Below are 13,337 nucleotides of genomic sequence, written 5' to 3' on the forward strand. Positions count from 1 at the left end.
TGGAACGAGCTACCCCCAGGAATACGACTGATCCCGGACCTCCGTACTTTCCACCGAGCTTTGAAGACCTTCTTATTTCAGCAAGCCGGGCTGGCTTAAAATTTTAATGGGCTATTTTATGGGTAAAGGGTTTTAAAATTTGGGGAAGCCAAACTGATCTAATTCTGTTTTAATTTATTTTAATTTTTATACTATATGTATTTTAATTTTGGCTGTTCACCGCCCTGAGTCTTTCGGGAGAAGGGCAGTATACAAATTTAATAAACCTAACCTAACCAATCCAAGCTCTGTGCATCACATGTAAAACCCAGCCGGAGCCTCAACAGCATCATGACGATTTCACTAGTGTGTGCAAGATCATAATGACTCAGTTTCCCCCGTGTAGATTTATGAATTAATCGCACTGGGAGGGGGGGAAAAAAGGAGAACATTTTCTGCCTGGGGTTGATTTTGGCCTTTCCAGACAAAGAGGCTGCATTCTGACAAAAGGGGCAGGAACAGAACAAAAATTAAGCTTGAAAGAACAAAAATTAAGCTTGATTTAATTAAAAGGCCAATGTACTTTTAATTAATAGCCAAGACAATCCTTCCCTGGTTATCCAGTAAAAAATCACCCTGACCCAAGAGCGGAATTCTGCACTTCAGCTTCAGCGTTCCTGCAGAAGAAACTTGGTCCGGATTCTATAAAGTGCATTGCCAAAAAAAAAAAAAAAGAGGGGGGGGGAGATGGAACCAGGGAAGGACGTGCAGATTCCAGTCATCCCAGTACATCAAGGGTGGTTCAGCCACAGAGGAGTAAGAAACGGAAGCTGCTCAGGCCACGTTCTGGTCTCCCAGCCGTCCAAGGGACCTTTCAGTCTTCTGCCTCGATCCACATGATGCAAGAAGACATTTTGGCACGTGGCACTGCAGGAGAAGCGGGCATGGGCTTGCCTTGGGAGAAGGGAAGGGTGGCGCCAGGCAGCACCCTGAGGAAGTTGTGCCCCCTCTCCAAGCAGCCTCAGCAGCTTGTGCCAGCCTGCAAAAGGTGCCCGCCACGTTTGTATATCCCTTCCTTCTCCTGCCCCCTCCGTGGACAGCATTCCAGCCCGGCGGTCCCACAGTTCCTTCCTTCAGCTCCACCCTGGGAGCTGCTACAATAGCAGCTCAAGTGCAAGTCCATGTCCGATGCGCTCCGGAGAGATCCTTGAGACAAGGGGAAGAGCCGGGAGAAGAGTCTCAGGGGAAGGTCGGGCTCGCCAAGCCTGGAGGAAGGCGGCTTTGCAGAGGTCCCCGGAAGGGAACCAAACCAAGCAGGATTCCCAGCTCTTAGGAGCCTTTCCCCGTCAGCCAGGACATGTCTCCAGTTCTGCAGAAAAGACAAAATGGCGGCTGAGTTATGGCAGCCTCTCTGAAGGCCAGCACAAAGCGGGCAATGCTGGCCAAAAGGCCTGGCCCGGGGGTGCAGTTGGACCAGCCAGTAGCTCGGCCGAAGCCTGTTGTGTTGTGTTGTGTTGTGTTGTGTTGTTCTGACATTTCTGGCATTTCTGCCATTTCCCGAAGGGCTTCCCTCAATCTTCAAAGCCCCTCGGAGTTTCTTGCGTCCCCTCTTGCACCAAAGTGAATCAAGATGGGGTTGTTTTGAGGTTCCTCCTGACGTTTTCCATCTGCCCAGGATGGAGGGAAGGGCTGTTTCCCCCTCCCTTAATGGCTGACCCTTCCCTCCCATAGATCATCTTGATGTCCCTTTATAACTCCCAGCCTCCAGGGCTGTTTGCTATCTCCAGAATCACAGGCAGGGTCAAAAAAGTCAAGATGGTGGCCACAGCCATCTTTTTTTTTATAGGCATCACACCTTTAATCATACTGTTGTGGGTGGCATCTTAACGTTGTTTATTATTCCCTGTGGACACCCCAGGACGGTATACCGTAAGTGATAGATACCAATGGTGAAATTTAAATTTTTTTACTACCAGTTTTGTGGGCGTGGCTTGGTGGGCATGACAGGGGAAGGATACTGCAAAATCCCCATTCCCACCCCACTCTGGGACCAGCCAAAGGTGGCATTTGCTGGTTCTCTGAACTACTCAAAATTTCCGCTACCGGTTCTCCAGAACCTGTCAGAACCTGCTGGATTTCACCCCTGATTGATATGTATATGAGAGAGAGAGAGAAAGACAGACAAACAGACAGAGACAAACAGACGAGATAGATAAATAGATGGATGGATGGATGGATGGGAGAGGTGTAGCTCTCACCTCACAATCAGGAGGCTGTGAGTTCAATCCTAAATAGAGGCAGATATTTCTCTCTCTGGGTACAATGAGAATATATCTGCTGAATATAACTCCGCATTGGCGTCAGGAAAAGCATCCGGCTATTAAAACACTCTGCTAGCTCCATTCAGTTGCCCAGACCCCACCCAACAAGGAATTATGGGGTCGTTAAAAGATGATAGATGATAGATAGATGATAGATAGATAGATAGATAGATAGATAGATAGATAGATAGATAGATAGATAGATGATAGATAGATAGATAGATAGATAGATAGATAGATAGATAGATAGATAGATAGATAGATAGATAGATGAGAGAGGGCACAGTGGCATAGTATCTGTTTATTCCCCAGCTGAAGGACCCAGAACTCTGCACAAAAGCAGCCCCTGGGCTCTTTTAACAATCATTTGTTAAATGATTGGTGGCACAGCAGACTAAAGCACTGTTAAGTAACACCAGCTGCCTGCAATTACTGCAAGTTCAAATCTCACCAGGCTCAAGGTTGACTCAGCCTTCCATCCTTCCGAGGTAGGTAAAACAAGGACCCGGTTTGTGGGGGCAATAAGCTGACTTTGTATAAAAAAGAACACCGCTTAGGGGAGGCCGAAAGCCCTACTAAGCAGGTATATACAAAAGGATGAAGGCTACTGCTTAATGCATTGTAAGCCGCCCTGAGTCTCCGGAGAAGGGCGGCATATAAATCGAACCAATAAACAATAATTTAATAATGGAGCATTTCTGTGCCACCATTTCCCTCTTTTTCCTAATTAAAAAGCAGGAATAGCTTCTCAGCTGAAGGCAGCCCCGCCGATGCCCTCAGCTGGGCCGTGATACTAATGCAAACATACACATGTACATACGTACCGGATGAAGAGCCTTAAATTGTAGCAGTAAAAAAGAGAAAGAGGGAGGAAAGGAGAGTAAGTCAGGGTCGCTTTCCTGGGTGCCGGGGGGGGGGGGAATCTAAATTCCACTCCAACCTAACACTGAATATGATCATTCACTTTCTAAACTGGGGGGGGGGAACTGTCCCTGTTCTGAGACCCCATAAGTGGAATTCATTGTTCTCTTGTCAATTCTGCTCATTAGAACAGCTTATGCCCAGATTTAGAACGAGGCATCCCACAGGGCTGTCAAATAAGTCAAGATGGCCGCCATGACTGTGCAACCAAAGCTCTCCCCCCACCTTCCGTTTTACACACGGGGTTAATTGAACGACCAGCCTCTTGGCTTGGTGCTCCCACCACCCTCCCCCCCGACATGGAATGGGACAACTCGCTGCACCACAACCAACTCACTGCAGGATAATTCGCCTTGGGACAATTTAACAATTCAGTTTAATTATTTTTAAAATGAATAAAAGATTATTTTAATTTTTGTCGTTCCCATTTCATTCTGCCCCTCCTTTTGCATCCTTTTCTTTAAGGATTCCGTTGCACCGTTTCTTTGATGCTAGCGTAACTCTTGTCCCGCAGCGAGTTGTCCTGCGGTCAGTTGGCCACAGCAAATTGTCATAGACCTCCCCCAACACCCCCGATTCAGAATTAGAACAAAAAACGTTTGTAAGGAGAGAATGGACAGTCACTTGTCTGAGATGGTATATAGCAGTGACGGCTAACCTTTTTGCTGTCACGTGCCAAAAGTGGACGGAGTGTGGGGAGATCGCGAGCGTGCATGCCCACATCCATAATTCAATGCGCCCGCCCTCTCACGCACGTGCATGCGACCCCCCCCCCCCACGCTCCCATCTGCTTTTGGCACACAATGGCACGGTGGGCCCAGTAGGCCCATTTTTTGCCTTCCCCAAGCACCAGAGGCTTTCTTGGAGCCTGGGGAGGGCAAAAACAGCCTTCCCCACACCCCCGGAGGCCCTCCGGAGAACAGAAATGGCCCGTTTCCCAACTTCCAGTGGGACCGGAAGGCCCATTTTTTACCCTCCCCAGGCTCCAGAGGCTTTCTAGGAGCCTGGGGAGGGCAAAAACAGCCTCCCCCCCCCGGAGGCCCTTTGGAGGCTGGAAATGGCCCATTTTCTGACTTCCGGTGGGACCGGAAGGCCCGAAAATCAGCTGGATTCAGCATGCGTGCTGGAGCTGAGCTAGGGCAACACTCTCATGCCCACCGATATGGCTCCACATGCAACCTGTGGCACGCGTGCCATAGGTTCGCCATCACCCTGCTTGAGCAGAGGGCTGGTCTAGAAGACCTCCAAGGTCCCTTCCAGCTGTATTCTATTCAAACCTTTCAAATCTCCCTCCTCCCAACCTGCAGGGACAGGTTCTCTTCTCTGGGCAGAAGAGACAAGTGGAGAGTCCTTTGGCAAGCAGGCAGGCAGAAAAATATAAAAAGCCCCGTTTAAAGTCGCAAGAATGATGCACTTGTGTTTAAGATGGTCAGGGAGAGCCACAGGAAGAGTGGTACGGTGGCCTAGAGGTGGATCTCTTGCCTCACAATCAGGAGGCTGCGAGTTTGATCCTAGGTAGAGGCAGATATTTCTCTCTCTGGGCACAATGCGAATATATCTGCTGAACAAAACTCTGCATTGGTGACAGGAAAGGCATCCGGCCAGTAAAACACTCAGCTCCATTCAGTTGCCCAGACTGCACCCCACCAGGGATTATGGGGTCGTTAAAAGAAGATGATGAGATGAGGGAGAGCCACAGGAAGCTCACACTCGTGTTTGCCAAAGGCTGTTGCTCTGACTTGTTTGCTCCATGGGGAGTGGGAGTGGTGGGGCTGGAATATATGCTCAGAGTTAAGCTTTCTGTGAAGGAGGAGGAAGGCGGCAGCTACTCAAGGTAACTTACTCCACGTCTCGCTTGCGGATGGCCCTGCCGGAGCCCATGACGTCAGCCACCTTGGAGACCAACGGGTCGTAGTTCATGCTGGCCACGGCCAGCACTTCGTCGCTCCTGGAAGAAAAGACCAAGGGCTCAGAAGTGGCGGTTAAGAGCCGCTGCCACCGAGCCAGGGTGCATTTCACGCAAGGCAGGAGGTTCCAGTGGATCCCAAGAGAGTTTTCCCCAGGCGCTTTGCTTCTTTTGCACCCAGGTCTGCTGAGTTGACCCAACGAACTGAAGGGATCAGCAATGGGGTGATATGAATGGAACACAAATGCTGACTAATTATATTCACATGACCCACTTCATTGGCTCACAGAACAAGCTAGCAATGGTGGCATCTCTCAGGGATGGTCAAAAAAAAAAGACGCAGGTGGCGCAGTGGTTAGGGTGCAGTACTGCAGCTACTTCAGCTGACTGCTAGTTCAGCAAATCAGCGGATCAAATCTCACTGGCTCAAGGTTGACTCAGCCTTCCATCCTTCCGAGGTGGGTAAAATGAGGACCCAGATTGTCGGGGGCCATATGCTATTTAGTATACTGTCTTTGGTGTAAGCCGCCCAGAGTCCTCGGAGAGTGGGCGGCATAGAAATATGAATAATAAAAATAAATAAAAATAAAGATGGCTTTTCAAGCTCCCTTCTGTAGATGGCGCTGTCTGGCAGCAACAGGTAGACTCCTTTCTAGGAGCAGCTGCTGTGCATTATTGGTTTATTTGAAATCTGTGGTCTACCCAGACAGCAAGATCCTTCTAGCAGCTACAACTGCTAAGCCAGGAACTGCATATCTTCCTTGCATGTAACTTTGGATCTTTTTTCAAACGTGCTTTTTTCAGGAGGCAACTGGACTTTCTTGTTGTTTTTTTTTTTTTGAAGACGTTTCACTTCTCATCCAAGAAGCTTCTTCAGCTCTGATTGGATGGTGGGGAATGGAAGGATTTATATTCCTTGCAGACAGCTGGATATTTGCATCCTTATAGAGCAGTGTTTCTCAATCTTGGAAGCTTGAAGATGGGTGGACTTCAACTCCCAGAATCCCCCAGCCAGCACTGCTGGCTAGGGGATTCTGGGAGTTGAAGTCCACCCATCTTCAAGCTACCAAGGTTGAGAAACACTGTTTTAGAGGGTCATTGAAGCACTTGGAGGTTTATCTGTATCCTCAGGGTCACCTGAGTAGTACTCCTGGTAACACATGATGCACATGAAGAAAAAACCAGAAAGTCCAGTTGCCTCCAGAAAAAAACCCTTTAGGACAACCATGACTTGGATGACTGAGAATCTGTACATTTCTCACCACTGAACATGGACACTGAACTGGATGCAGCCCAATATTCAAGTCGATCAAAATTCTTCTGAACTTTGGAAGCCTGGAATGGTCCTTGGTGTGCTTCTTCAAAAATGTTTTATTTAGTACTGTGTTTCTCAACTTTGACAATGGGGGATCTTCAATCTTAGAATTCCCCACCCAGCTATGCAGGCTGGAGAATTCTGGGAGTTGAAATCCACCCATCTTTTTTTTTTTTAATTTGATTTATATGCCGCCCTTCTCCGGAGACTCAGGGCGGCTTACAATGCGTTAAGCAATAGCCTTCATACTTTTGTATATTTATACAAAGTCAGCTTATTGCCCCCACAAACTGGTTCCTCATTTAACCTACCTTAGAAAGGATGGAAGGCTGAGTCAACCTTGAGCCTGGTAAGATTTGAACTTGCAGTAATTGCAGGCAGCTGTGTTAATAACAGGGTGCTTTAGACCACTGTACTACCAAGGCTCTTATCTTAAAGTTGCAAAGTTGAGAAACACTGTAAATCTGGAGTTTCATGGCCAAGGTAATAAAATAAAATAAAAACTTCTATTATTCTTTGAAGCTAAAATCGATTGCACAGATTCACCCAGCTTCTGTGACATCAACAAGCAATACACAAGCAGTTGTATTTGCTTATTATAAACAAACAGCATAATTTTGCAACACACATCATGGTGGCTTGTAAATGAAAGCTTTTCAAGGGCACTTACTTAGTGTAAAAGGCTACAAATTTAAGTTCGTCTAGGTCTCCCCGAATAATCACATCATCAAATCCTTCTCCATGACCTAGAAAAGAAAAGCAATGTGTATATGTAGGAAGCATGAAGTTTCTTTTTCCTATTTTAATCTGCCATCTTGTTTCTTTTAAAAAAAAAGCATTAAAATATATGTTATAAGAAACTAATTAAACTACACATGCATAAATACATTTAGAGCATTTTGAAACAAATAGACATTTTATAGCCTTGGTGGCGCAGCAGACTTAAGTGCTGTTAAGTAACATCAGCTGCCTGCAATTACTGCAAGTTCAAATCTCACCAGGTTCAAGGTTGACTCAGCCTTCCATCCTTTCAAGGTAGGTAAAATGAGGACCCGGATTGTGGGGGCAATAAGCTGACTTTGTATAAAAAAGAACACTGCTTAGGGGGGGCCGAAAGCCCTACTAAGCAGGTATATACAAAAGTATGAAGGCTATTGCTTAACGCATTGTAAGCCGCCCCGGAGAAGGGCGGCATATAAATCAAACCAATAAATAAATTTTAAAATGTATTTCACCACATTTTTATGGAGCACTGCATTGCAACATGGAAAAAACAAGGAGGATTTTGCTGCAAAGTGCAGGTGAGCCGACAAGGTGAAGAATTAGCTCCCTTTTGGTCAAGAGTGGAGAAAAAGACATTTTAAGGCACCCTAAACTTTCTCCAGCCTTTCAAATCTGAGCTTAATTCCATAGCACAAATCACACACAGATAGACTTCTGCATTTCTTCCAAGCTTTGTAAGGATGAAATGTGATAACTGTGGATTTTGCCAAACTCCCTGAGTGTATTCTTTTTTTATTTTATTTATCCAATATATATATGACACCTCCACTTTAATGAGTGACTCTGGGCAGAAAGCAGAATAAAATAAAAACAATAACGAACATTACAAGATTTAAAATACAAAGTACCTGAGAACATCAAGCAACCCTCCACCTCCCCAAAACCAGAAAGACAACCAAGAAGCAGGTCTCAGCGCACTCTCTAATCCTAAACTTTTCTTCCCTCACCTGCATAGCGAATGCTCTTGCCAAACATGGCGGTCCACAGGTAAGGGACGGTGCTGATTTCGGTCCCATAGGCCAGCATATTCAGTGCTGCTATGCGCCCTGGGATGCAATAGAGAAGTAATGGAATAGAGAATGGAATAGAGAAGTCAATCAGGCATATGAATTAGGGCCCTTAGAGCACATCATTAGACCGTTTGTTCATTATTTGAATGGTGTAAGACAGGGGTCGGCAACCCGCAGCTCTGGAGCCGCATGTGGCTCTTTCATCCCTCTCTGGCAGCTTCCTGTTACTGGTCGGCTCCACAATTGATAGGTCTTTCGGTTAGGACAGGTAGAGGAAAAAGGATGCTATGCTAGAAGGAGATTCTATGGTGCGGGGACTTCCGGTCGGCTCCAGAATTGAACGGTGGTCTTCCGGTTAGGACTTTTGTGGCTCTTTTGAGTGTTTAAGGTTGCCAACCACTGGGGTAAGCCATTGTTTCTCAACTTTGACAACTTTAAGATGGGTGGGATTCAACTCCCAGAATTCCCCAGCCTGGCTAGGGAATTCTGGGAGTTGAAGTCCACCCACCTTAAAGTTGAGAAACACTGTGTAAGCCCTTGGAGGTTGCCTAGGTCAAAAAACAGACTGTGTTTATTGGCTCTCACACACTGCATTCAACAAATCCATCTTCTGAGACAAGAACACTGCAGGGACTCTAGCAGTGCCCTTTATTGTTGTGGAGTAAAGAAACAGCACCTTGGGAGCCTGTCCAACTTTCTCCCTGTCCCATACACAAAACCATAGCCATTTGGACAGTGGTGGAATTCAATTTTTTTTACTACCGGTTCTGTGGGCATGGCTTAGTGGGCGTGGCAGGGGAAGGATACTACAAAGTCCCCATTCCCTCCCCACTCCTGGGGGAAGGATATTGCAAAATCCCCATTCTCATCTCACTCTGGGGCCAGCCAGAGGTGATATTTGCCAGTTCACCAAACTACTCAAAATTTCCGCTACCAGTTCTCAGAACCAGCTGAATTTCACCCCTGCATTTGGAGTGTCTTTCTCCTGCTTTCCTGCTTCTCAAAACTAAGTCTTCTGGAAATCCTCTCTTAACAGCTCACTCCTACCTTCCTTATCGCCAAGACCAGCTCTACACTTCTTCACCAATGCAAAGTCTTAAGACTCCAGTAGGGAAAATCTAAAGATGTGTACCTAGGATGGGAGGTACTTCAGAGGACAGCAGGACATGGGGAAAGTCTCTGGGTATCCTAGTGGATCCCGATTTTGAACATGAGCCAGCAGACGGGCCTGGTGGCTCAACAGACTGATAGCATTGTGATTAACAGCAGCTGTCTGCAATTACTGCAAGTTCAAATCTCACCAGGCTCAAGGTTGACTCAGCCTTCCATCCTTTCGACGGTAAGTAAAATGAGAAGCCGGATTGGGGGGGCAATAAACTGACTTTGTATAAACATACAAAAAGTATGAAGGCTATTGCTTAACTCATTGTAAGCCGCCCTGAGTCTCCGGAGAAGGGCGGCATATAAATCAAATTAAAAAAAAAAAAACAAAGTGTCCTGCAGCTGCAAACAAGAGAGGCGCAATCCTAAGGGGCACTGAGAGAGATGCAAGATCAGGAAAAGTTGGTTGTAATGGCAGCCTTCTCTTCTTTTACACCCCACCCTGCTCTGCTGTTGCTGGAGGTGAATATGGGTGGCTTTATTATTATAATAATAACATTAACAAGATTTGGAAAGGACCTTGGAGGTCATCTAGTCCAACCCCCTGCTCACGCAGGAGACCCTGTACTAGGGATTCGAACTGCCGAACTGCTGACCTTTCTGATCGACAAGTTCAGTGTCTTAGCCATTGAGCCACCTAGTCAGGCTTTGTGTATACATGTGATGCATACAAAAGCATGAAGGCTGTTGCTTAACGCATTGTAAGCCGCCCTGAGTCTCCAGAGAAGGGCGGCATATAAATCAAACCAATAAATACATAAATAAAATAAATTTGCCCTGAATAAGGAGGAGCGAAGCAAGCTTTAAAACCGGAACAGGTTTATTTATAGGGAAAATATGATTGGGGTAGGCGAAGCTGAACACACAACTAGACCTAGGAAGGTTCTGGGCCTGGGAAGGGACCCCAGAAGAGGTCCTGCAAGAGCAGGCAGGTGACCGAGATGGAGGAGATGCAAAATCCCCTCTCTCTATATACACCCCCACTGCTCCTTCTGCTCAGAAGGGGGGGAAGAATCAGCATCATTGGATTCAGGCCTCTGCCTGCCCCCCCCCCCCATCCGCCCAATGGATATCTTGGCTGCCCTAAACTACGTGGAAAAACCAAGACAGGCTGCAGCTCCCTGCACCGTTTGCTCAGGACTTCCCAGGACTTCCAAGGGGGAAACGGAGGCTTCTCTTCCACGAAAGAAGGCCACAACCGTACCCACCGTGCATGTGAGCCATCTGCCAGTGTGGAACGTTCGTCTTCTTGTGGTTCCTCAGCGCCAAAGGAAAGGCCACCGTGTCGCCCGCAGCGAAAACTCCTGGAATGTTGGTCTGCATCATCTGGAAGGGAGAGAAGAGCTCTGTTGGGAGGGGGAGGGGCGCCTTGCAAGGATGAGACAGGGAATGGTCCGTTGCAGGAGGAAAGAGGGAGGAAAGGAACGAAGGAAGGAAGGAAGGAGCAAAAGAAAGGAAAGAGGAAGGGAGAACCAACCTAACCAAGGAGAAACTAAACTTGGATAAGAAGCAAAACGTCTTCAAAGAAAAAACAAGAAAGTTTTATTTTTATTTCTTCTACATTGTGTTTTTATTTTCTGTAAGTGCCTAGAGTCACTGGGAGGGAGTAGGAGGCTATATAAATTTGAATGAATGAATGAATGAATGGTGGTTCCCATCACTCACCTCCTCCCATTTATGACCTTGTTGCTGGTATCCTTACGATTTATATTGATACTGTTTCTTGATTGCTTATTTGTACCCTATGACTATCATTAAATGTTGTACCTTATGATTCTTGACGAACGTATCTTTTCTTTTATGTACACTGAGAGTGTATGGACCAAGAGAAATTCCTTGTGTATCCAATCACCCTTGACCAATAAAGAATTCTGTTCTGTTCTGTTCTGTTCTGTTCTGTTCTGTTCTGTTCTGTTCTGTTCTGTTCTATTCTATTCTATTCTATATTTCTATTTCTATTTCTATTTCTATTATTTCTATTTCTATTCTATTCTATTCTATGAATGAACTGGATGGATGGATGGATGGATGGATGGATGGATGGATGGATGGATGGATGGATGGAATGAATGAATGAATGAATGGTTCAGTGCTTGGCTGACACCCTCCCTCCGCCTCCTCCCTGGCTGGCCTGTTTGGCAGCTTCTACGGTACCTTGTTCACCACGATGTAACCTTTGGAGTCCAGATGGACCCCGCTCTGCTTCAGAAAGCCGGTGGCTGGAGTGGCCCCTGCGCCAAAGAGAAGAGGGGCATTAGCAGTGGGAGGGACTCTTGGCCCCCAACCCCATTTATTTGAACCACGGAAAAGGCCATTACCAAATGCTAATGGCTCCTGACAACTCCATCTGCTTTATAAATCATAGAAGGATAGACCATCCATATAAACTGGAGATAATACAAGTTTAAGTCCCCATTACCAATTGGTGCTTTGTGATAAGTTTTTTTTTTTGTCTTCTTCCCTCCTTCTCCTATTTTCCTTCCAGGTTACAATTTTTTAGCTTGTAACTAAAGGAGATGGTTGTTCTTTAGTGGCCTGTAGAATAATCTGGCTTTTTTGGGGGGAAAGTGAATTAAAATTAAAATAAAAAAGATAAAATACAGCATCTTTCTGCCCTGTTGCAGAGGCTGCCTTGCTGCCAAAATTAAACACTTCTTGAACTCCCTCTCATCATGCCCTCACTTCCTTCTCACACTTTCTCATGGTTTCAGAAGACCCCAGATGAAATAATTATCCTTTGGCTATGCAAAGATTTCTCCAAGTGGTGCGGTGGCCTAGAGGTGGAGCTCTCGTCTCACAGTCAGAAGTGAGTTTGATCCTCAGTAGAGGCAGATATTTTTCTCTCTCTGGGCACAATGAGAATATATCTTCTGAACAAAACTCCACATTGATGACAGGAAGGGCATCCGGCCAGTAAAACATTCTGCTAGCTCCATTCAGTTGCCCAGACTCCACCCCCCCGAGGGATTATGGGGTCATTAAAAGAAGATGATGATGCAAGAATTTCTCTGTCGTAGATAAAATTTTACTTCTCTTTTTTTTCTTTTTTCTACAAATACAAGTGTTTTTCAGACAGCAAGTCAGAATTCCATGTGGTTTTCTTGGCATCAAGATGGTGTTTTGCCTCTCTCTTCATCTCTGGTCTTCCTATCTAGTCTGTTGCCTCAATTTTTGTGAATGAGCTAATGTCAACTATAATCTCTCTTCTGACTCTCCTCACTGAGCCCTGTGACTTACTTCAGGGACAATTTCCTTGGCAACCATAGAGAAGTACTTTGCCAGGGCCTCCTTTCCAGCTTAATCATTGTTCTAGAATCTCCAGATGGTCCCCCATCCAAAAATCTACAAATCTACAAAATGGCTTTTTTTCAAACTCAGCTAAGTACTGCCTCAGCTAAACTCAGCTAAGTGCTACCTTAAATTAAATTAAAATCAGGGCTGTCATTGAGGGAAGCTCAAGGAAGGATCCCCGAAACACAGGAGCACTCAGGGGCATCCCCAGGTGGTTATTCCAAAACTCAAGATGGCCAAGAGCAACTGATCAAAGCATGTGTGATGGTCTCCCTTGGACGATTCCTCAGATTCTTTCTCGGAAGTCCTTCCTGGCATGTCAGGAACTGGGTTAATTAATGACTCTGAACAGCCAGCTGAAAGAAATTTACAGGAGGCTTCAACTGGGGACAGCTTGCAGGGGAGGACAGAGAAGGAGGAGCTGCCTTCCATGATGGATCCGAGAACATGCAGGGCAGAGAAAAGACAAGAGCCACAGAGATCTGCCAGATTACTCAGGAAGAGGCCCTGCCCATCTTGATGGGCTGCACCGGAAAGCTATTTATCACAGCAGCCAGAGGGAGGCATTGCTGGGAACAACGTGTTGGGTTTATGCTTGTGTGTGTGTTTATTCCTCATGCTTCCTGCCTGACTTCGTGCCTTGGAGACTC

General features: G+C 46.2%; 1 protein-coding gene across 1 annotated transcript in view; it reads right to left on the minus strand.

The window, feature by feature from the left end:
- Nucleotides 1–540: 540 nt before the first annotated feature.
- AIFM3 (AIF family member 3) overlaps nt 541–13,337 on the minus strand; it is a 52,833-nt gene continuing 40,036 nt past the window's right edge. Inside the window, exons 15-20 of the mRNA XM_060683729.2 lie at nt 11,551–11,627; nt 10,605–10,722; nt 8,173–8,271; nt 7,113–7,188; nt 5,065–5,169; nt 541–1,348 (exon numbers count right to left, since the gene is read on the minus strand). Coding sequence (XP_060539712.2) covers nt 1,309–1,348; nt 5,065–5,169; nt 7,113–7,188; nt 8,173–8,271; nt 10,605–10,722; nt 11,551–11,627 — 515 coding nt within the window. The 3' untranslated portion in view covers nt 541–1,308. The remainder of the gene's footprint in view (nt 1,349–5,064; nt 5,170–7,112; nt 7,189–8,172; nt 8,272–10,604; nt 10,723–11,550; nt 11,628–13,337) is intronic.

Source organism: Pantherophis guttatus, chromosome 17, assembly GCF_059756535.1.
Source record: "Pantherophis guttatus breed Tessera chromosome 17, ASM5975653v1, whole genome shotgun sequence".
Classification (NCBI taxonomy): domain Eukaryota; kingdom Metazoa; phylum Chordata; class Lepidosauria; order Squamata; family Colubridae; genus Pantherophis; species Pantherophis guttatus.